The following is a 25195-nucleotide window of genomic DNA, read 5'->3' as shown; positions in this document are numbered from 1 at the left end:
TATGTGCAGATGAAAATAAAATATCTGCAATCAACAATTAGTTGAATAACTTGAAATAATTGATTACTTATACCAGAAATTGCATTACATTATATTTACAAGTTCATGTTTTGGTTTGGCCGCACTGGTGATTCTTTTCTGTATGATGGATGCAAAAAGTTGGTTTTGATTGTGGTAGTGTATCAGCAAAATATGGCAATAATAGGAATCCCCGTATTTAATTTTATCCTATTATAACACTAGGCCAATTCTAGTGTTTGACGAGTGATTTTAAAGTGAAATTATCGTAAAAAGGTTCTCCAGCTAAAATAAAGGTATGTATCAGTGCAATGTTTAGTATATTTGTGCCGGAATAACGAGATATGAGGCGGTAAATGCTGGCTCGTAAGTGTTTATTTTGCTAAGCGCCGATGCATCCAGTTTCGGTTCACTACGTGAGTGAGGCGGATTAGTAGATATTTTAATAAGGTGATTTTGTTTTAATTAAAAGTTGGATTTAGAGGATAGTTCTAGATACATATGTGCACAACAAATAAAGAATATAACTTGAGCTTATTTTTTCTCACCTGTTTTAGCCAAATCGATAGTGTCATTATCTCATATGCTTGGTTCGAAACCAAGGGGTACGAAATAGGGTCACAATAGGCTCTACTGCCATAATAGGCACATCACCCTACCTGTGGGAACGTTTTGTCACATAATGGAATTATTAGAACGAATTCCAACAATAAAATCTAATTAAATGTATTGCTTACTTTTCAGCCGCCATTTGCCTCTACTATACACGGTTCAAAAATGTAAATAAAATTACAAAAAATGGCAGCAGTCTTGTTTCACAATGAAATATGAGGTGTAAAGATCCCATTAGTGCAATAATAAAGCAGTTAGATGCCAAAATTCTACAGTAAATACACGTTAAACGATGAATAGTTCTGCGTATGAAATTTCATACGCTAGGATATAATGGGTTAGACATGTCTCTATCTAAGACTTCACATCTTCTGAGGCAAGAGCCTAATTCTAGAATGAAAACCGGATACATTGCTTTCCGTTTATTTTCAAGTGTTTCGTTTTAAATTAATTTCAAAACTTCATCTGTTGAAGAACGAACTTCGAATAGTTTTCCATTTTAAGCGTTGACAGGTGAAGTTATAGCTTAAAATGGCGTGATATTGTTTGTTGGCAAGTGAGAGAGAAGATACGATGATAAAAATGGGTAAAAAACATGATGTCTTCTACAAAGTTTTAAGTCTAATTAACTTTTTGCAGTAATTCGTCCAAATATGTTAGTGTTACATAAATAAATCAACAACAGTTAGTGTTATAGTATCCTATATTCGTTGAAATTTAGCAGTCAAAATTGTTTTAATATTAGACTGAAATTTTTTCAAAGATGAAGCATATAATTTTATCGTGAAACAAATAAATCTGATTAACCTGACATCTGCACTATGCGCTGCTAGACCTCATACCAACACCAACTCAGACACTTAGAAATTTAATAACTTATCTTCCAAAATCTAGCCCATATACAATCCATACACAATCTAACGCGAATGATTTTATGATGCCTAAAGTGTTCTCGAGTGGTAAAAATAGAAACATGTGTCTTTTCTCTGTACAGATTACTGAAAAATCACATACAAACTTCAAGCATGCTTTGCTTTCAAGCTACACTATTATAACTTGAGAACTAATACAACCTTTCCGGTAAAAAGATAAAACGCGAATGATCCAATATGGAGTAATAGGCTTACAACTGCATCCCAAAATCGCATGGAAAGTAGCACACTTTCAGTTCAACGCAAGGTCAAGGATATTTTCGGAGCACCAGTAAAATGAACAAATAATTTCATAGATTGAGTATTTTCAAAATCTCGTCTTTTCACTCACCGTACACCAACGAGGTCTTGCAAGCACCAGAACTAAACCAACTACTGCTATGGCTATCACAGAAACAGCGACGAAAAACGTCACATCAGTGGTACGATCGATTTCATCCTGCCACCAAGTCCATGTGATGTTATAGTGAAGGGGATCCGATCGAGGATCAGCGGGTTTGTTTCTTGGTTCTGCAGCTGTCTTCATGTACCGCTGAACCTCTTGATTCAGCTCTAGCACAATGTCAGGATAGTTGGACGCTACATTATTCCTTTCGCAGGGATCTTCCGTCAAATTGAACAGACAAGGTGATTTTCTAGGTTCACATATTGTATCATTTGGGTGAGTTTGGCATACCACAGTTGCGTCACGGCGTAATTGTTTCGCGTGCTCCACATTCAGTGATAATATTTTTCCGACCATAGAACTGCTCAAATTCTCCCAGTACTTCGCTTCGCTCAGCTCGTTGTGATTATCTATTAGGCCTAACCAATGGTCGTATTTGCCACTCCACGTAGTTCCATTCACATATTTCCAACCATTCTTGATATAGCTACTATAGTGGTAGATCCGATCAATATTGTTCATGACAGCATTCCGTGAAGTTAAGTTAGGATTTCGAAGCACGTCCCACTGATCGTGTCCGTCGATCGGGCTACCAACTGGAACATCTTCGATACCTGCAGCGCGAGCCAATGTTGGTAGCCAATCACTGACGTGAATCCATTGGTTCGAAACTCGACCTTCTCTACCCAGCAGTAGTGGACTCCAGATAGTGGCTGCAGTACGTACTGCACCTTCCCAAGGGCTGTACTTTTGCTGTTAGAATTTTTAAATAGGTTACAATACGTATTGCTATTATTACTAATAAAAACATACGCCACGCAAAGGATAGTTGGATCCTGAATTGGAATGGACTCCCACACTAGGGGCTCCGTTGTCGGAATAGAACAGTATGATAGTGTTGTCGAGCATATTGCGTTGTTTTAACGCTTGCACGATATCGCCGACGCCGTCGTCTACTTTCGAGATCATAGCTGAGTATGGAGTATGAAACGAAAAAGAAGAATGATTTTTTTGTGAATTTATATCTTTAACCGATGCGTTCGATAGGACTGATAGCAGATTGATGATTTTCGAATTAGCAGCTCCAAGAGGATTAAGGTTAAAAGGGACAATTTAGCCAGCTTACCAGATGATAATGCCTAAGCTGACTAATTCTGACGAAAAAATTCGTACACCATACCACAGCGAAGCGAAATCGTTCACCACGCTCAGGCAAACAGTCCGCACAGTGTACGGATTTTTTGTCAGAATTTATCAGCTTAATAATACTCCGTTTTTAGAATCGACGTTTTGAAATATTTTAAAATCATTATAGTGGTAATGGCACACCCTGGATTATTACGGTTGATATAGAAATCCGTGAAATAGAAAAAGGGATCCAGAAGTGTGTGCCCTTATGAACATAAACCTAACACAAAATATAACCCATATGGTTGAATTATTGTACATATTATCCTAACTACATTAAGTTATTCCGCCATTAGGTTTTATTAAAGTTGTCCAAAGTATATAAATTAGATTCCCATAATGAATTGCGCACATGATTTAAGATTCTTAGATATTGTGAAATAAGACACTTTGACTAGTATCGCGGACTCATCGAACGTTTTCTTTATGTAACTTTACAAATTACGCGTGAATCGTCAATTCCTTCTTAATTTGGTATAAAAATAGTTTTGAAATCCCTCTCAAATATGTCCTACCTACATTCGAAGGTTCTGTGTACGTTTCTAATTTGATAGTCAAGTTATATCATATGTTGTCTCTTAATTAATTATTGCTTTATGAAAACAAAATGTCTTCTTCTTTTGAAAGCGGTGAATTCTCAGGCAGTGACTTGCAGGAACGTTAAAATCGCAGTGATTAGCGCTGAATCATTTGCATGGAGTTCATGTAAGAATTAGCGACTGGAGCAAAACAACACCCAGCTGTTTATTGTTGTCACTTAATTCTCACCAATTTGTCTCTCTATTTACATATTTGTTTTCGAACAGTACTAATTGAATCAGGCATATAATTATTTCGAGCATTTTTATGAAAAAAAAATGACAGAAATAGCTAAAATAAGGCACGACCCTCTTCGATTTGGATGAAACTTTGTACATCCCTTCAATATGAGGGATGAACTGTATTTCACCGGTTTGAAATTCCTTTCGATCTAATAGCGTTTTCGTGTGTATATTTTGCAACGCCGGTGTAGTGCAAAAATGGATCGGTGGGAAATGTCTGTGACATAAGCGGAGTGTCGCAACTACACTTTTGGGACGTTCACTTAAATCTAATGAAATTCAACAGAATCACGCTTGAATGGAAAATTTTCAGGCAATTTGCTATGATAAAAATGGTAAAAATATTAAATATGAAAATGTTTTCCTTCGCCAACCATTAAACTTTTTTTTCAAATCTACCTAATTCTTCAAAAATATTGTTGGAATGTTATTGATAAAAATGTGAAAATTCAAGAGTGGATGGATGTTAGAGTAAGATGCATATTCGTTTTGGTTATGGTAGTATTAGTTGCTGAAAAGATTGGAAAGGCACAGAAGCGGCACAGAAGCGAGAAATTCGTCGCTATCAGAAGATAATGAAGGCCCAAGTAACCACTAAGCCGTGAAAATGGCATCAATTCGGTTCTATAGTCGCTTATAGATCAAGGGTAGCAGAGCTTATAGGTTCAATATCGTACTTTAGTACTGCTTAAAAACCACTTTTGGCGAAATATTCGGCTGATATACTGCCTACTCCTACTTTTTCCACCGCCTATGGAGATATGTCAAAACAATTTGTAGTGGGTGGTTGAAAAAAAAAACAAAGCAAAAACAGGGAATAAAAACTTTTTTTCTCGTTCTTTCTTTCATGGTCTTTCTGTCGCATGCGCCGTTTGATTTTTTTTGCAGTACGGCGTGCGTTCCAGGCTCGAACTTCTACCTTTAGAAGATTTGGAAGTTACTTTGCTCTAGCGCGTTTGCTGTTTGATCCATTTGGGAGTTGACTAACCTAACTGATATTTGCCGTTCTTAAATTGAGAGATTTCTGTTGTGATTATACTTATAATTGGGCGCAAAGTTTTTGATCATATTTTTTAAAACTATTATTAGATGTATACTAAATTGAAACAAATCATGTACCATATCATTTTATGGCTCGAAGGTTTTGTGTCCTTTAATTGGTTTACGACGACATGCCCAAACCCCGGAAGCTGTTAAGGTTTTCTTATGCTTACAATGTGTCTCATATCATATTTTAAAATTCGTAGTGCTTATAAGCATTAGCAAAGCTTGTATAAAGCTTATAGGCATTTGCAAAGCTTGTATAGAACTTTAAGCATCGAAAAGCTGTTATAAGGTGAATATAATGCTTGGTTTAGTGCTTAGTGGTTACTTGGGGGTACTAATCCGCAAGCTGCTCTTCCAGCGTCTGGTCTGTGAGATTGCGCAGGACTTCAAAACCGATCTACGCTTCCAGAGCTTAGCTGTAATGGCCCTCCAAGAAGCTAGTGAGGCCTGGTTTATTTGATCATACCAACTTGTGCGCTATCAACACCAAACGAGTGACATGCCGAATTATATCCAACTGGCTCGCCGGCTCCGCGATGAGCGAGCCTAAATTGTGACTCCCGCAATAAGTCACAAACCAACGGGTTTTTTTTCAGTATTCTAGTTAGAATTAACTGAAATTTTCACTTTAATTGCGTTACAACTGAATTATTTTCAATTTTGTTGCTGTGCAGGGGTACTGGTTTTCAGTATAATTGAAAATGTAGGTGTGTGCGTTATTCCCTAAAGTTTATTAGGTTGTAGTTTTATTCATAATAAAAATTGGTTGACGGGGAGTTATGATACCATAAACAGAAAAATAGCACGCAAAGAGAATAAAAAACTATTTCACAATTCAACTGTACGGAACATTAGATGATAGACTTTTCATTTAAAATAACAAAATTGGCAACTCCTCAAAATGTACATAAAGTAGAATGAATCAACTTAATTCTTAATGCGATGAAAATAGTCGCCTAGAAAAAGTCGTTTTTTAATCGTTGTTACGGCCAGAAAGGTTGTGATTTTGGTTACGCAGGCCTTCTTTACAACTTTTTGTTATCACGAGCAGCATTTCCGGCGGGCTCAAATACTCTGGCGACACGATATTCCGTCACTGCTGCCAGGTAGATGGATGTTCCGGTACCGACTCACTCGGCCTAGTGACCCTATCTCAGCAAACGATGGAATCAGCCGACAGCAAACTGGAGAATCATACGAAATGAGCGGGATTATGGCTTTTGCTTCACCCTTCCTCCTTTACCGCATCCAGACACAGCGAGCTTGAGATATAGCATCCTGAATTTACACTTTTAAGGCGATGCTATCTTTTGGGAGTGTTGCAATAGAGGAATTCTAAATTCTAAATTTCATTCTAAATCAATGCCTTCAACAAATATCCTACAAAATGCAATAGTTTTCGAAATATTTTGAATTTTGCTCCAACAAAAACAATTAGTTCGTGTAATGATGCCCTTTTTAAAAGATATTTGCGTTACCCCAGCATAAAATGTCAAAAATCTAATGTTTATCGTTTTAAAGACGTAAAAGAAACATTTTCAATGTATTTGGATCATGGAGAAGCATTAAATAATTTTTTTTTCCTAACAACAACTTTTGACATATTTTTATTATTCATACTATTTGCAGACAAAAATACAATTTTATCTTTGAACATGTTTCTAAACGCCATTTTAAATCAAAATGCTCATAACCAAGATTTTCTGAAATGTAATAGTTCTCGAGATATTTCAAATTTTGTTTTAACAGCACAATTATTTTGTTTTATTACGACCCTTTCATAAGTTATTCGCATTTATCCACCAACAACAACAAATTTTGCAAAAGGCTCATAATATTTCCTGTAACTTTCTGGCGATATTGCAAACTATTTGAAAGCTACATGAAAACAACTAAAATATGATTCAACTACACTACCTAGAAAATTGGTAGTGGTGTAGTATTCATAAAATGGGTACGAATTTCCTAGTAGGTCCAAATTCTTATAATATTTATCTGTTTCTAGGTAAAATCCGCTCAGAAATGATTAACAATTATCCAATTTCAAATGGATTCAAGTTACCTACTACTGACTATGTGCAGTTTTGTGGAAATTAGGTACAATTTACGCAGGCATCCAGAAAAGTTCACGATCTTAGAAGTGGGTATATTCACTCTACTAAAATTAGGTAATTACGAATCAATTATAACTACCATGTACATGGAAAAGAATACATATTATAGAGATTTCCGCCTATTACTTGGTAAATCCACAGAGAACAGACGCCCATCTTCAGCATTCAACTTGTGTAAAATCTCCAACGGTCTACCTTCGAAACCTGGGATATTCAAACCAGGTGCGCTGCTGTCGTCATGTTTTTGTGGCTGAGTTCGACAGAATTGACAACGGTTATTCCTCTACCCAGTCAAACTAGTCCGGAACCGGTTCGGACTTCCAGCATGAATTCCAGCTCAAATGCATCAACCGATAGAGTCGGAATCGATTGTTTTCTTTAAGCAAGATTCCTTACTGAATCCATTCAGGATTTCGAACCGGTTCCGGAATGGATTTGACGGATAGTTGGGATAGGTTGGTGTGGCGGCGTTAGTGTTTATCGTATATTAATTCAAATGTTTACACACGTTTTTTAAATATTTTTGTTCGATCATGGATGTCTGTTCTCTGTGCTAAATCATAGTTTCTGTTTGGGTATAGCACTAGTACCAATTCTCTTGGTACATCCAGTTTACTGTGTATATAGTTTAATCATCTGACTCTATGGTTAAATAATATTATTGTATAACTTTCAAATGGTTCACAATATCGACTTGATGTCAATGGGAAAGTTACAAGAAATGTTATGAGCTTTATGAGAAACCTCTTGCTGTCGATGGAGAAATGCGAATTTATTATGAAAAGGTCATAATAAAACAAAATAACTGTGTTGTTAAAACAAAATTTGAAATATCTTGAGAAATACCACATTCCAGAAAATTCATCATTTAGAATCATATTCAAAAATAAAATTATATTTTTGACTGCAAGTAGTATTAATTATAAAAAATATGTCAAGCGTTGTTAGCAACTTTTTATTGAAAGCTTCTCTATTATCCAAATATACTAAAAAGTTTCTTTTACGTCTTTAAAACGATCAATATTAGATTGTTGACATTTTATGATGGGTTAATGTGACTAACTTTTAAAAAGGGCGTAATTACACGAATTAATTGTTTTTGTTGGAGTAAAATTCCAAATATCTCGAAAACTATTAAAATTAAAGTTTTGTTTGTCAATTAGTATGAAATTTTAAAACACGTATAAAGTCATTGTTTGAAAAACTTTTTTATCGATTAGTTCTCCACATTCAAAATGTTTCTTTTCACTTTAGGCTTTTGTCGACAAAATATATTTTTTTTTAAAAAGGGTTTTTTGGCAGTTTAAATTTTTAATATATATTTTTGTTTTTGTGAAAAATTACACATTTTTTCAGTATTTAATTTTTGTATAGTAGTATTCATTCCCTGTAACTCGTTCTCAGGTAGTTTAGCTATATAAAATAGAGTATGTAATCGACCAAATTTTTTGGGAATTAATGCACGTAGAAACGTCTACGCCCTTTTGGAAAATTGATCTTGTATCAAAATAATGCAATTGCCAGAAAAAATTATGGAGATTCATTAACCGAACACAACTGCAAAGTTTCGTTTGAATCGACGATGGTCATATTTTGCGTTCGGCCGGTTTCTCATGGAATCCCTCAATATTTATTGAAGCGATTTCAATCTTTTGACGGATAGCGTACTTTAAAAAAAAAGCAAACGTGATTTATTTTCATCAGAAAATTATAGCACAACATCTGTCCATTGTAGTAAAATTGCGCATAAAGTAAACGATTTAAAATTACGCCAATTTTCCGAAAAACTAAAAAGAAGGCTTTTTTTTCAAATAACAAATAACATGGGATCGTTTTTTACAATGGAGCAATTTTTAGTAAGCTTCATATCGTTTGTTGCGAGCAAAAGCATTACAACACATAATTTGGATGTCGCCGGCAGTTGAGTGACAAGCGAGGTTGCTTCCCACCCTCGGGTTCAATCCCAACCGAGGTTATTGAGATATTTTGAGTGCGAAAAATCTCTCTTGTCATCTCTTCCTTCGGAAGAGCAGTAAAGTAATTGGTTCCGGTTCATGTGTTGAAGGCCCGAAATCTAGGCTCCAGATAGTGAAGTTTCCTCTGTGGCGTCGGTGAAAGGCCAACGGTGAATAAATATGAATACAAAAAAACTAAAAAAATGTGAATGTTCAGAGTAAGCGTTTGAAAATGTTTATCCCGAAACATTGAACCTGTTTCTAATGACCCTGCCACTTCTAGTTTTCCGAACTGTATATTTCAAATCCTTGCTCTCACTTGAGTACTACGGCTCTAAATTTTCATAACTTTCTCTACCCAGTACTCTCTAGCTAATTGAATGTCGTTAAAAAGTAAAAAAGTAATCATGTAGATTGTACTCATTGGGAATTAATGTCGTTAAAAATTGTGGCATTCTTTCAGTGTTTGTATGTTACCACTTCTAACGCCAAACCCAAAATAGTTACTCGGAGCACCAAGCCTCAAAATTAATCGTAATTTTGAATTTCGAATTGGTATAACTCCACTTCTCCAACAGGCCCTAAAAATATAAAACTCATGGATGTGTTTAGATGTTACAAGATTGAAAATCGGTTAATATTAAGAATGGCAATTCAATTTTTCCGTGACAAGTTTTTTTGCCTCTAAATGTACTGCATGTATGCAAAGCCCAACAAATTTTGCTAGATTTGCTAAAGTACTTCCAGCTTCGAAGATTTTTAGATGAACCTCAAAGGGAGGGTATACTCCAACGATGTCGTGGTCAAAACGGAGGAACAGCTGATCCCCAAGGCCACAAAAGAGCTGTAGGCCAAGCGAACATTCAAGCATTTAAGCAGAATCCATTACTTTTTGAATTATTTTTCATCGGCATCCGAAATTAGTGGATTTTATTGCATACGTTAATTCCCTTGAAGCTCAAACAATTTCCTTGAATGTCATAGAAATCCGCTGAAGTTTGCACGACATTCTAATATTTCGTAAAATTTGTTTTATATATCCAGGAATTTGTTTTTATGATTTCCCCCAAGGTCATGTGATTTTTCGGAATTATTTAAATTTTAGGATTATTCTGAGTTTGGTAAAATATGCCCGTAAACACTACGGAATTCATAGAAATTGACTTCTGAACTCCGGCTTTCTTGAAGTTTATAGGGTTTTTCTAAAGTTCTAATGCATCTTTTAAAATCTAAGAAGATATCATTGAGTTTGATAAAAATTGATCTTATAGATTGGACTGAATATTATTGTAGGGAAACCTTGAATTTCATAGAAATTGTCTTAGGTTCATAGGATCTCTCTGAACTTTTGAATCCTTCAAAATTCTCAGGATGTTTCTTAAATTCGCAGAAAATCCCTTATGCTAGGAGGATTCTGTTGATACTTGATAGATTTCTGTGATGTTCTCAGAGCTTACTTGAATTTTGAAAACTTTCTCTGATAGGCATAGAATTTCCGTGAAGTTTGTTTCAGTCTTGAATGCCATAGAAGTTCCGCAAAATTTAGACAACTGCCTTACAATTGACAAAACCAAACATATTGCTAGTATAGGTATTTCGACAAAATACACGTATTGCAGCGGGTATGTGTATAACGCGAATGATATGACGTTACCTGCCAAAACGCGACGTTTCTCGTCCTTGATGTACGCAAACCGCTCCACATCCTCTTTGTGAGCCTGCATAGGATCATCCTCATTTGCAGTGTGCGGTGCCAGGTGTGTTAGTACCAGAAACAGCGGACTACTCCGATCATGCTCTCTGATTATTCTGACCGCCTCATTATTGAACAGATCTGTGGCGTAGCTTCCGTTCACGGAAAAGTCCACCTCGAGATCACGGCGCATGTCGAGCCCACGAGTTGATGTCTAAAATCAAATAAAGAAGCTGAATTAACTATTCATTTAAGTCTAACATGGCAAATGGTCAAAAAAGAACAGCAAAGGCAAAATTATTCGCAGACGAAACTAGAATTATATACCTAAAAAAAATAAGCAAAAAATTCATGGTAGAGACATTATCATTATTATTATTCATTGATGTTGTATGGGCAGTAGACTCTCCACATTTTGAAAAAGTTTTGAAATATACATGGGTCCGCTCAGATTTTTATTCTAGGTGTGAATTAAAAAACTTTTGCCAAAAATGACTTAATTTGGACATGATTTAGAGATGTCTCCAATCAAAAATCGTATTTTTGCTATATTCCCATAGTAAGATCACTTACATTCTGATTTAAAAGGCCCTACATGCCCACAAATCATCAAAGGTTGTTCATTAGACATATCTTAACATGTTTTAACAGGTGAACATAGCTGTAATCTCAACAGAAAATTTGTTAACTGGATTTTTGTATTGATAAGAATTTCAAAACCAAGGAAAATTAGTGGTATTTTTTCTTGGTTTTGATATTCTTTTCTTTGATAATATGTGGGCATGTAGAGCCTATTAAATCAGATTGGAAGTGATCTTACTATGAAAATATAGCGAAAACACGATTTTTGATTGGAGACACCTCTAAATCATGTCCAAATTTAGTCATTTTTGCCAAAAGTTTTTAAATTCACGCCTACAACAAAAATCTGAGCTGACCCATGTATACTTCAAAACTTTTTCAAAATGTGGAGAGGTCTAATGGGCATGGCATACAAAAAATCGTGTTGCTCTTTAGTTTGAGAAAAGCTTCTAAACGAACTACATTTACTATTGTGTATAACATTCAATAAATCTATCCACAATTATTAGAAACTGGTGATAACAAAAATCTAGCCTAGCTTCTAACGCTTTATAAAAAAAATACGGAGTCAGCATTTATATTAGGTCATTTCCCGTGGTTTAGATATTCCCGCTATTTATTCACATTCGAATTAACAATGTTAACTTCATCAACTCTACTCCAATTGCATTAAAAATAATCCTATTTGTACTGAAATAGTCATACCGTCCTGGGTCAAGAATTTTCATTTCCACAGAATATCCTACTGATCCGTTGCGTATACTATGAAACGCCAGATATATAATATATCGACACTTTTTACCGTTTTCCCTGTACCGTAAAAAATAGCAGATGAGTTGCTAATCCGAAATAATTCCTGCTATCACACCAAACACCGTCATCATAAGATATTTATAAAAGGGAGCGTTAAATGCGATTTGCTTGTTTGCCATCGAGCTAAATAGCCCCGCATCTGAACAAGATCAGACAAATTGTAGGCTTCGTACAGTCTAGCTAGACCAAACTCGAGCACGGAGGGAACAGTACGATCTTGAACCACTTCTCAGCATACAGCCATACAGGTAAGCAACCGACCTGTGAATGGTCGTCCTTGCGGGAACGGTAAAGGTAAATTTATTATCTTATCACTGGAGCAGCCCCAGGGGCTATTCTACTGTTACCTGTTGTCCTTTGTTAGAGATGCCCATGAGCTAAATATGCTCCGTGGTGTAGTGAATGGATGGCAATAGTATACTGGGAACAGACAAATCTTAATTCGTTCAGGTTGATATAATTGAGCAAATTGAAACGATAGGCGCTTGTGCGATAATTTATGGTTAATATTTATTTGCTCCTTGACATTGTTGGCAATGGAGGTAGATGTTAGCGTGAAAGAATCTGTTCTTGTTGATATTATTGTTCCGGGTATTTGTTATCTTGAGGTTTCAGGATTGATTTATAGCTCACAATACTTTCTATTGCGGATTTAAACGTTCTAGAAGTACAAAACAGCTTGAATCAAGTACAAAAATGGTGAGCGCGACAGAAAGTAGCCAAAGCTTGGATTTTATCAATAATAGATTAGAAAATTTCGGTAACATTAACAATCAAACCAATTAGTTTGGATCTTGTACCATTCCTGATTTTGTTTGAAAAATGAATACATATTCAGAACATGATAAATAAGATGATTGTTTGAATTTTAGTAGAGGGAGTTCGTCTAACACAGGACATCCTACAATACCCTAGTAACAATTAAGGTTTTACAGTAGTTTTATGGCCACTCATAAAACTTAGATTGAACTTGAAGCGTGCTACATAACATCAAATGTTACTTGGGCACTGAACTCTTTCGAATATCGTGTTTGTAATTGGTTTTCTCTTCTTATCCCACTATGATTTGTCAATCATAGTTTAACCCCCCCGGCACTCGCGCCGTTGTATTTAGTGCAAGCTTCAGAAACTCTAGCGAAATCTTCTTTCAGCACTAGCGATTGGTCATTCGGGGAGCCATTCACGCGAGTGCTGCAAGGTTAAACTGTATTGTAATTCAGTTTTTTCGAGTCATTGATTTTAAAAAAAATAACAATTTCGTTAAAATGTAATTTAGTTATCTCTTAGAGCAGCGGGAAGTAAACCAGATACTTCGCGACTATTTCAGAAACAAAGTATTAACCATTTAATAATCATTTGACAAGATGTTTTAGTATTTTCATTTTCAGCATTTCGAGACGCATTGATCTATCAAATGCCGAAAAACCTTAAAAACAAAGGAACGAATGAATAATTGGCGATATTTTTATTCCTTACATCCATATTATAAATAATGCAACTGGTAATTTTTACGCCATGACCAGTATAACATAAATATTGCAAAAGAAGTCAAACTCTCACTAGAATTTTGGGATTCAAAAACGCAGATGCTCTCGCGGAACCACGAGTATATTATAAATATGAATTATATTAGAAATCTATTTTCTATGTATCTATCTATCCAATGGGTAAAAACATCAACTCTGGAAATTTTTCATTTTGAAGTGAACTCACACATTATTTTGTCCTTGAAGTGAACTTGCATATTAATTTATGAAAGATAGTTCATTCATTATTGAGTTAATTCACATAAAATTGGTAAGCGAAGAATAAAAATATAAAATGTTTATTTTTTCTGCCGCACAAAGGAGTAACTGGGGTCAAATACTGGCCAAAATTTTGTATTACTGCTATTACTGATATTATGCCTTAATATGAACTAAAAATAGACAACACTAGTTTTTGGAACAATTTGGCATCTATCCACCTACGAGTGCAGAGATCGATTTTCTATATTCTTTCAAATACTAGTAATTTCGAGGTGATCTTTGTGAATACAATCGTTTCTCCAGATGCATAAACAGGTGATCAGTTGAAAAGGGCGAAGGGAAGGGAGGCTTATGCATATATTCATACAGATACATTTTCCCATACATAGTATTGGTCCTACAGTATTTCGGTGTACCTCAAATTAGTAAAAAAAATGAATATTTTCAAATTGTTTGGAATTTTTGGATCGGACAAGATCGGATGAGTTCTAATGTTTTTTGGATAGCTGGAATTTTGTTTTGAAATACTGTTTCAGCAACTTTGCCGGATATGTAACTTTTTGCCTTTCTCATATAGAAAGGATATGCAATCACTCTAAAAATTGGCAACCTAATCCTGGTGGGCCAAAATGACATAAGATTTCTGGATTTTAACAGGAGCGTAGCTATGGGTGTACGAAGAGAGGTCACATCCCCCTCCCCCTCACCCATTTAAATTCCCCTTAGATCACAAGTCATTGCACCCCACGCAGACCACCCCTTCCATCACTTATACCCCTCCCCCTCTCAATTCCATCATTGTTCACGGTGTGTTTGGTAGAACAATTTTATTCGAAAAAAATCGGCATCGCTAGAACTTCAGCATGTGATAGAATGGGATTTTCCCGTTCATTTGAAAGTAAAATTAAAATATTCTGTCGGGGGCTCCAGAACAACTTTCCATTTTAAAGTTTTTTTGTTTGAAAACTTAGGTTTTTCAATGAAACTTGCTCACATTTTTGCCCTTAGGTAGTACTTCAGACATTCAAATATTACCAAAAGTGAGAATCTGATGTACATGTACAACTTTGTAGAAAACTACATTGTGATCTAAAATCGCCATAGAAAGCAATTAAATTTTTATCAAAGTTTCTAGATTCGCACGAGGCCTATTGGTCAAGAAGCTTTATTCCAAAATCATTTTCATTTGCAAAAAAATGGATTGCCTGCCTTGTTTTAACAGTGTGCTCAGAAGAACCTGAATGCTAGCAAAGTCCCACCTTTAAGGGGAAAACATAAATTCAGATTCCACCGTTTTATGCGTACCAATGATATTTTAGGAGCACGGAGATATAGAGAAGAGTAGATAAAACTTGAACGAAATTAGTACTCTTTTGAAAGATGCTGGGTAATAGAGCAAAATGAAACAATTTTTTCTGACACAGATATATTTGTTTCTTCTTTTTTGTTTCTTCACTCATTCATACTCCATGCTTGATGTAATCTTGAATCAACCTTTTTGCTCATTAGCATCTTGTGGGATATATTTGGCCTAAATTTTAACTTTATATTTGATCAAACTCGATTAGATATTCAGTCATTTGATTTGATTTCGATTGAGAATCTTAATTGACAGTTTCATGAAGGATAGAAAAATAGTTCGATGAGATTTATGTTCAAGTTTGTTAACTTTCGGGAATCGCTGTACATTGAACAGAAATCGCAATAGTAAATGAGAAATAAAGGTTTTGTCTAGTGTACGAAGACAGCGATCTCATATAAAAGTAAGTAGATATAGCAAATATCACCTTTTCCCGAAAGACGTATTGCTGTTAATGTCTCCAGATTGTGAACTGAGCTGGCAACTCTGTCTTCTTGGTATGCTGTCTTTGCTCTTATCCCATATTATGAGGGAAATCTTCAATCAACAGACTTGTATTACTTTGAGAATTTACTGAATGTATAGTCCAGCCTAATATTTTCTTGTTCGTTTTCTGTTGTGATCCGTGTTCAACGAGTAACGACTCCGGAATTTCTTCTTAAAGGATACTATGAAACTTTGTTATGTTCTTATTACTAAGATTATGTGAAGTGTGTTCGATTTGCAAATAAAATTTGAGGACAAGCAAAAATCTGCATCTATAAATTCTGATGAAATGAATCTACTCCAAAAGATAACAAACATAGATCCAAAACTTTTTCTCTTTCAAACATCTTTCTTTTAATGTTGATAAAGATAAACAGGATTCCCAACCCAAAATTGCAATCAAATCGATCATTTATTACAATGACTCGAACTGTCCACTATAGTTCATCCAAATATAAATCTTTGAATTTAAGCCAATTGCATTTTACCAGGCAGGATAGGAAGTTTACATTAGCTATCTCCTAGAGCGAGAAAAGAAATGAAAAAGGCATGATAAAATCCGTTACTACATTAGTCTACATCTTGAAAAGGTATAAGATTATCGCATAAATTTGGTCAACTACTTTCCACACCTCCTTGTTTATAAAGTGTCATTTTCGCTCAAGACCTGGAGGAATCTGAAAACATATTTTTTCTGACTTTGTATACATTGAAATATATCTGAATTTACTGTTCATTTAAACCCAACATTTTTGTAGATCCTTGTTAATCGACTTCTTAATCCATAGGCCCCACGCACACCTAAAAACTGATAAAATTTTAATAACTTTCTCAGGTGATTTTACATCGATTTATAGCATTCTACGAAGTTGTAGAAAATGAGATTGTTCATCAGATTCTCACTTTTAGTATTTTTTGAATGTCTATACTACCCATGATCGCATAGTTGTCCCGTTTTCTATGGGATTTCCTATCTTTATGGGACTGATATGCGATCATGGGCAGTATAATACCAATTAGTAGCAAAAATGCGAAATATCATTAAAAACTTAAGTTTTCAATAAAAAAAACTTTAAAATAAAAAGTTGGTCTAGACCCCCCGACAGTATATTTTAATTTTACTTTCAAATGAAAGGGAAAAGTCCATTCTTTCATATCCCAAAGTTTTGCAAATGCTGATTTTTTTTTGAATAAGGTTGTTCGACAAAGACACCGTGGCGTTATACCATAGCTATATCACAAGGCACCCCAAATTAAGCTGGAGAGTAGTTCGTTCGTGGGTTTTTCACAGTCCTCACACACCCACCCTCGCATGATAAAATTAGTAAGCAGGAAGCCAACATTGAACTAATGCTGATTAGGTTAATTAAGTATAATATTGTTTTGTTTCAAGTGTTGGCACTTAGCTCATCAGGTTCGTGGCTGGCGAGCTACTGTGTGTCGGTGCAAAGTGTACTAAGATTGTACTAGATATTTCCACAATTGAAACGAATATAACCAGCCATGGAATCATAATTTGGAGAAATGAGAAAGGCATAATTGCACCACTAGGTGGATTAAAACAGGTTTTTATCATTCAAATTTGGAATAAAATGTTTATTTTTAAAGTTGGTGCAATACATAGCAACAGAACTGTTTTCACATAGCTTCAAGTTGCAGTTATACAAATGGCTGTGTTCAATCACGTTTGTAAAAATACTGCTACATTTAATATAGTCATCATCACTAGGAAGCGATATTGTTGGATATATAATGAAAAATGATCAAAACGTAAAGAAATGTAAAAATAGTGTGTGAATCGAAATATAGGGTAAGGTGGGGCAAATCTGACCTAGTAAATGGTTTTTGCTGTAAAATGCTCATTTTACATCGGATCAAGTCATTTTATATACCAAATTAAAGGTTAGGCTTCTGCGCAACTTTCTATGCATAGCATTTTATTCATACATTGAGAAAATTTTGAGATACGAGCGCATTATGAAAAAGTTTATTTGCTGTTTCCAAAAATGGTGGAGTAAATCCGACCGCCAATTTTTTGGTTGATTTTGTACAGATATTACCCAAATTTCATGGTTTTTCAATGATAAATCATTGAATGTTATGTTATAGAATGGTAATAAAAGAAAATGGAATTCAATGTCAATCTCGGAATGTCAAAATCACAAGCAGTAGCACGCAAAGATATTCCCATTTTCATTGCAGCAATTGCTCGACGAATACTATATTCATCACCGCTTTTTTGTCTTTCGTTTGTAATTTCGAATTATTGCATTAAAAAAATAAAAAAAAAACGTATTACCATTGCGCTAAAAAAAATAATAAAAATACATTTTAATTTGACAAATAAACAATTTCATAGCAAAAAAGCTGTCGGATTTACTCCACTATTTATAAATTAAATTTAAATTAAAAAGTATGAAAATAATTGAACCAAATTCATCTATGAACTTAGTAGGATTGTAATCAAAGAATCTAAATCCACCAAACCTTTTTTATGCAATCGCTTTAATAATCAAAAATATCCTGTAGTCAATTATGCACAAAATAGATAAATAAAATGCTGTCATGCCACCATTATGATTATTTTCGATGCTCTACACGAGAACAATGATTTTCGATAACAGAGGGGGGTCGGGTTTACCCACACGATCGGAATTGCCCCACCTTACCCTATGGAGTAAACACACGATATCAGATTTCCATCACCAGGTGTCGTTGTAAATAACCCAGTACCGTCGAAAAACGCAAAGTTTAGGTAGATCCGAAAAAATTACTAACGCGCATCGCTCTTGCTCATTTCTGGCATGAAATATTCCAGAAATAGTAGGTTTCACATGGTACATATGCATTTCTTCGCACAAAGGATATTCAATGTTTCGTTAACATTAAAACAAACATTGGTATTTTAGAAGACCATAACTAAACCATAGTTCTAAAGCTATTAAATGTCCTTGTTTAAGAAATGTGCTCGATACAAACCACAACAATGTCGAGGATTCATTCGACTTCACCACTGAAATCGTTCTGATATTACACAATGGCAACCTAAAAAATAAGTAGCAATACGCCAATATAATTCAACTTGTACATATGTGCTTTTTGCGAACCAAACATGAAAGTGTCATGAAACGTATGTTTTCCAGAACATAGACAACGGGATTTACAATAGTTAAATTTTTTGCCTCTCAGTGTTGTTGTTCTCAACTTCTTGACGTTTCTGATATGATGAAACTGGATAAAGTCGGTTTTCAACCTGGGTATAAGAAACATTTTTTTCCAATCAATATTCCACTTCGGCCGAATATTTAAGCCTTTGAAATCAATCAATATTACGTAGAATTTAAGCACGTTAGTCGTCTTGAAATTCGATTATTTTCAATGTTAGAATTCTTGCAAAAATAATGGGATCAATCGAAAGATAATTGTACACACAATATATCCCACCAAATATCCGACGGTTTTCAAATATCTTTAAAGACACGTACATTGATTCCATTAATCAAATTTTACGCAAAGGTAGAGTCTATTTGGGTAGATACGTTCAATCACCCTTTCGCAAAGGGATTTTTAAGTTTTTTGAAACTTTACAAAAATAACATTATAGACATTTCCATTGGTGGCCCCAGATGTGATGAACAACTAAATGTTTGCCACATTTGCGGATCGCTTACCAAACAAGGATTTTGTAGCGAATTTCGGCACATTCCGCTTCGACTTCTTTTACAGCTTCCTTGTGCAAGTTCGAACACCATGCTCTGGTTGCCGCTTCTGTTCGGTGCCTTTCGAACTTTATATACGTTGTTGTATTGTATTGTACTGTACTGTACTGTATTGTACTGTACTGTATTGTATTGTACTGTATTGTACTGTATTGTATTGTATTGTACTGTACTGTACTGTATTGTACTGTATTGTATTGTATGGTATTGTATGGTATGGTATGGTATGGTATGGTATGGTATGGTATGGTATTGTATTGTATTGTATTGTACTGTATTGAATCTAAAGATTGGAGTGACGTCTGAATCGCTTCAATACCATTCTGGAATGCCTCGTTTCCTTCCGCTACCATCACTCCTCTTAGTTGTCTGTGTTCTTTGAGCTGTACGCACATGAGGCAACTGGACACCCGCCACAAAAAATATTCACTATGGACTTTGTTCTACCTATTACAACGCTGTTGCTGTCGCCGCGTTTGAATAGTTGTTGCCATGCGTGCGTCCAGCTTCAAACGCCTTGTCACATGGGATACGGTACAATATGCAATTCCGAGCTAGTACCTATCCATTGTTACCTACATGCTATAGTGTTATAAACAATTGAGTGCAACTATTTATTTGAATTAGAATGATTTTATATCCATCCTAAGTTTGGGCCCCATAATACCCTGACCCCTGGCCCTGGACCAGTGTGCTCATACCTAAGGACGGTACAGATAATAAATAATACTTTTTTGTCGGCAATCAGCCTTCCGAGTAGAGGTGTGCGCCGCGCCACCGATTTCAGGTAAAGGTCGGCGGCACGCCGGCGTCACGCCGATGTGCTTACTATTTTTACATGCAATCGCCGGCGCGGCGGCGTGCGTGGCGCACACCTCTACTTCCTAGATGTACACTCATGTAAACTTGAGGTATAGGAAGAATTGGAGTAAAACGTTGATACGTTTCTCGCGGTCATTCTAACATTCGGTACACAGATAAAAATATTTTGTAATTTTAAATTTATTTTCATGCACATATTTGGAGCATGAATATAAATGTAAAATTAAGTTCCACCACAAATATACACAACTTGTCGTGCTTTCTTCAGAGAATTTTATTATAATTTTACACGTTGATTGAAGATTATAGTTTCATTAAACGGGATACCAATGCACTTTAATGTATGTTAAACCAATATTGCTGTAAAATAAATGACACATAATATTATAAGAACGAAAGTGTAAAATCATATGCTTTTTGATGCTCCCATTGAGTGCATCGAATTCAACTTAATTTTCAATCAAATTTTTGATTCAAGCTTTGTATGTTTACATTCGTAATGATTTACATGTCGTTTAAATCGCATTATTTCATTGTATTTGTCCGCAAAAAAAAATATTACACTCTCTGTAGTTCGGTCGGATCGTAGTACCTGCATTAGATTAGATGGCAAAGTCTGTCGAAACAGAACTTCCACGGCGGAATGAAGTTTTGTCCCATTTATTCTCAAATTTGATCCATAACTCTCGAATAAAGCTTGTTTCTAAATTTCAACTAATATCTAATTAATAAATTCAGCTTCAATACTTTTGGGGAGAAATGACGTAATTGATTAGTAACTTTCCATCAATAACAATTAATCTCCTAATCAATTATTGATGGCATATTTTGCAAAATTGCTCCTAGTAACCATCTTATAGCCGAACGAGATGACACTGTTTTGCGAGTGTTGAGTGTACCCAACAAATTATCTTATCTTTCGAAAGAAGATGTGCTAAATGCCAAAACGACATTTTATTACCCAATGAAAACCAGCTGATACTGTATGGTGATGCACGAGGAATTTCGTCAATTATCGATAGACAGTGTGAATTTTACGAGCAAACTTTCGTTTTGGTTATCTCATTATTCTCCCTTGTGCTATATGGAAACTCTCATCGGCTCATTCTTAACTTGCCACAAATTGAAACCGACTTACATTACTCATCTGCAAACTGTGATCCCAATAGTCGATGTACGGTCCAATATAGCCAAAGTGACTATCAAATCCTCGCATCGTAGGAGTGTAGGCCTTCCGGAAGAATCCCAGATGCCACTTTCCCACCAGCCGGGTACGGTAGCCAGCTGCTCGGAAGTATTCCGGCATCAGTTTCTGCTCCAGCCCCAGACCCCACGGTTGATCAGACTCAATAACGTGATGTTGCATCCCGATGTTGATCGGGTGCATCCCCGTCATCAGCGATGCCCGCGAAGGGGTACACAGCGGTGGGGTGTAGTGTCGATTAAGTATGATTCCATTATACGCGAGCGCATCAATGTTTGGCGTTGGGATCTGTGATGAGCCGTGAAAGCTGACGTCATTCCATCCCTGAACAGAGAGGGCACGATCAGTATTTGAATTGAAACATTCGGTCGATTCTTGAAACGCACTAGGTCATCGGTCACTATTATAACGATGTTTGGTTGGGGGGATTCCTTCGGTTTTGCTCCGTAAGCAACGATCGCAAAAAGTAGCACCAGCTTGATATCAACATTGAACGTTTTTTGTGCCATATTCAGTTATCATCACTATGCAAATAAAACTTAGATAACACGCGATCGCACTTTGTCTGGAAATGATCGATGCTAAGGTACACTTATTCGTAAACCGCTTGGGAGCGGTACAACGCGGATAAAATTCACCACAGCGACTGATTGATCTTTTGTTATTTGGGATCGCTTTATAAGCATTCAAAGCAACAAATGAGCAATAGATGATGGATCGTACAACCCTCAGCGTTAGCCGTAATCGTAGGGGAAACAACGCGCGTGCAAAGAGAAAGAGAGTGAGAGCGCTAATATTGATTATTACCAGTGATTACTGCAGTGTAACCTCCAGCAGTCATGAAGCGGAGAACAGGTGAACTTGTACAGAACATGCTTCGCGATCGTGAGTAAGCGTTTGGTACAGGGCTACGTAGCATTGTCAACCGTTGAACTAACTTAGATCAGCGTTATCTTGGAGGGGTGGATTATTTGCAACTTTTTACGAAGGGTTCGCGGTCGAAACATGCTAATGATAAATCTGCAATAAATATAACTTTTCTAATTTGGAACAAAGGCCATAAAGGGAACTTTCAGCATCTAAGTGCTTTGATAAACGCACTTCTTTTAAAAATGTGGGAAATTAAAAAACAGGCACTAAGCTGGAAGCCGATGATCGTGTTTGCAATAGCGACAACATAGAAGCGTTGATACATTACAAACTTCTGATGGAAGCAAGCAAGATAACGGAATTCCGGCTAAATTCTTAAAAAAAGCTTGCACTTTGTGTTGCATTACATCGAAGACATACAGGGTATTAGAAATAAGTATTAGAAAGAATCTTTAAGAAATTGTTTTCGAGCTAAGCACTTTTCATTAATAGTGTACCCGAACAGAAGACCATAACAAAATATTTCAAAACTATATTTTGCGTGTCAATTGTTACAATTTTCTGTCATTTTAACTACTAACGAGACCAAATTTATAACACAGTTTTCTGCGAAATTTGTGTTCTGTTATAATTTTGCATTCTTTTTTCGATACGTTTATTTGACACGGAATTTGCGAAAGCTCTTTACGCAGAACACTATAATAATTATCACCACTTTAATTTTTACTTTTTTTAGATTCTTGTATTTCATAATGATCAAATATTTTGAGTGCATTTATTTACATTTTTTCTGCTATTGTTTGAACTTAAAACAAAACTCAATACTTTAGGACACTTTGATTGGTGAATGATGAGCCTACGATGAAAGTATGGGGAAATGAATCTAATTAAATTTTGAGAGACACTGTTCTTTAAAAAAAGATAGATAAGTTCAATTTATAGAGGGTCGCGGTAAGTCAGGATGTCTCTAACAGGAACATGCACAGGAACAAAAGCAATTTTTGTTTCAGTAACCTTTTTCATAACCACTGTCGGCTCCAAGGGAAGCACGGGGGGATAAAGGCATAAAGCAATGATTTCATTACATCCCACTTATAGTATTTTGATAGTACATTTTTCAGTGAAATAAACAAGCATAAGTTTTTAAAAGTATATTGATAATTGACAGAGTTATGGCCTTTTCCTCGAAACCCCCATTGATACCCTAATGCTTCCTCCCAAACCAAGTTACATTCAAGTTGGTCTAGATGTCGTGGGTCGCCAGCTTCTTTTCACAAGATAAAAATATTTTCACTGATCGATTGAGCATACAGCTGTCAAATTCTCATCTAAAAATACTGATATTCAACAAAGTTGCAGAATATTGAATCAAGTGTCGTTGTTGTGAAAATAATTTGTTGCACCATTGCAAAATTACTATTGTGGACCAAAAAGTCACAATGTATCACTTGAAAGATAGTAATTTACTATTTACATTTTGGGCTTAGGTATCTCCCTGGAATTAGTTCTTTATTTGTTGGGGGTTTGATATTTTTGCGAGAATTTTAGTTTTACTTTAGAAACCTGCCTATGTTTTAAATATTTCCCGTGTTTCATTTTATAGTTCCACTTTCCGCCATGCTTTCACGATTTCGACCACATTAATCAATAATCAAAAATATCATACGATTTACAAATAAAAGAACAATATTCTGTTGTTTATTATACTCGTATTATAGAAAAGAAGATTGAATTTCATCGACTCTACCTATTATGATCCTAAATAGAGATGGAGTAATTGTGCGGTCCATATCTATTTAGGATCATAATAGGTATGCCTTTGATTCACTCGATCTACCTGAGTTCTGCCTAGAAGTAACGGATTAAAACACGACCTTAAAAAAACAAATTCTTGAAATTTCAACCGTCACTGGCCGGCGGATTACCTGTAGGTCGTATAAAAGCCCATGCCGAAACACATGTATCATCAATTCTAAACAATCGTTTGAGGAACACAGCCAGTGAGTTAACCGGTTGCGACGTGTTGATCAAATTAGTGTCATTAGGAAAGTGAAATGTTTTACGATTTGAAGTGATCATAGTGTGATTATTATTATATAATTATAAATTTTGTATATCAAATCATTTTACAAAGCAGTGGATCGATGGACTACCTACGTACTACACTCTACTACTGAATAGTGGATAATGACTGTCCACGAATAAGTATACATCAAAAGCCCTTCATTCATATTGTTATATTAACCTTCCTACCGAAACACTTTTAATCTCTTCTTATTGATCTTTTCTCGTTTCAGCACCAGTACTAAGTAGTACTCTCTGCCACAGCGGTAAACAATTGTGCCTACCCGTGACTTGCTGTCGAAGCACTTTTTCTCGGGAATTACTGCCTTCTTTGTGTTGAAGGTTTTTATGTAATATCGGCTAGGTTAGCCAGTCTGATGCAAAAGACAAATCACTCGATTGGTTTTTTGTCCAGCTTTCCCAACGCAAAAGTGTACGTCGGTAGACATCCATGATTGAACACTACCACAGAAATTTTTATTACACGTGAAATTTGCACAATGTTTAATGGTGTTACTTTCCGCCTGAAAAAACTTGCCAAGGTCCAGAAAACTCTTGAGGGTATAATTTAATTCTTGGAGAAGTTGAGGAAGCAGTAACTTACACAATAAGTTGTTTTATAACTAACACTAGCAAAATTATTCTATAAATTTACCTGTTCGATACAAACTGGCGACTAACGCGTTGCAGTTTCACGCTGTCTCCCTCTCTCTTACGCTCGGGCTGAACGTGCCAACCAATTCGTTTCGTTATTCTTAGTCT

General features: G+C 35.6%; 1 protein-coding gene across 1 annotated transcript; it reads right to left on the bottom strand.

Annotated features, from left to right (window-relative positions):
* Positions 1–1850: 1850 nt before the first annotated feature.
* LOC131690469 (arylsulfatase B-like) lies at positions 1851–22170 on the bottom strand. Its single transcript, XM_058976264.1, has 5 exons — positions 21886–22170; positions 21434–21823; positions 10727–10979; positions 2761–2918; positions 1851–2700 (listed from the first exon to the last, which is right to left on the bottom strand). The coding sequence occupies exons 1-5, from the start codon at positions 22006–22008 to the stop codon at positions 1870–1872; spliced, it is 1755 nt and encodes a 584-aa protein (XP_058832247.1). The 5' UTR covers positions 22009–22170; the 3' UTR covers positions 1851–1869.
* Between the last annotated feature and the right edge of the window lie 3025 nt (positions 22171–25195).

This window comes from Topomyia yanbarensis, chromosome 3, assembly GCF_030247195.1.
Source record: "Topomyia yanbarensis strain Yona2022 chromosome 3, ASM3024719v1, whole genome shotgun sequence".
Taxonomy (NCBI): Eukaryota; Metazoa; Arthropoda; class Insecta; order Diptera; family Culicidae; genus Topomyia; species Topomyia yanbarensis.
The sequence above is the reverse complement of the archived record's forward strand: the minus strand, read 5'-3'. Positions and strand labels throughout refer to the sequence as shown.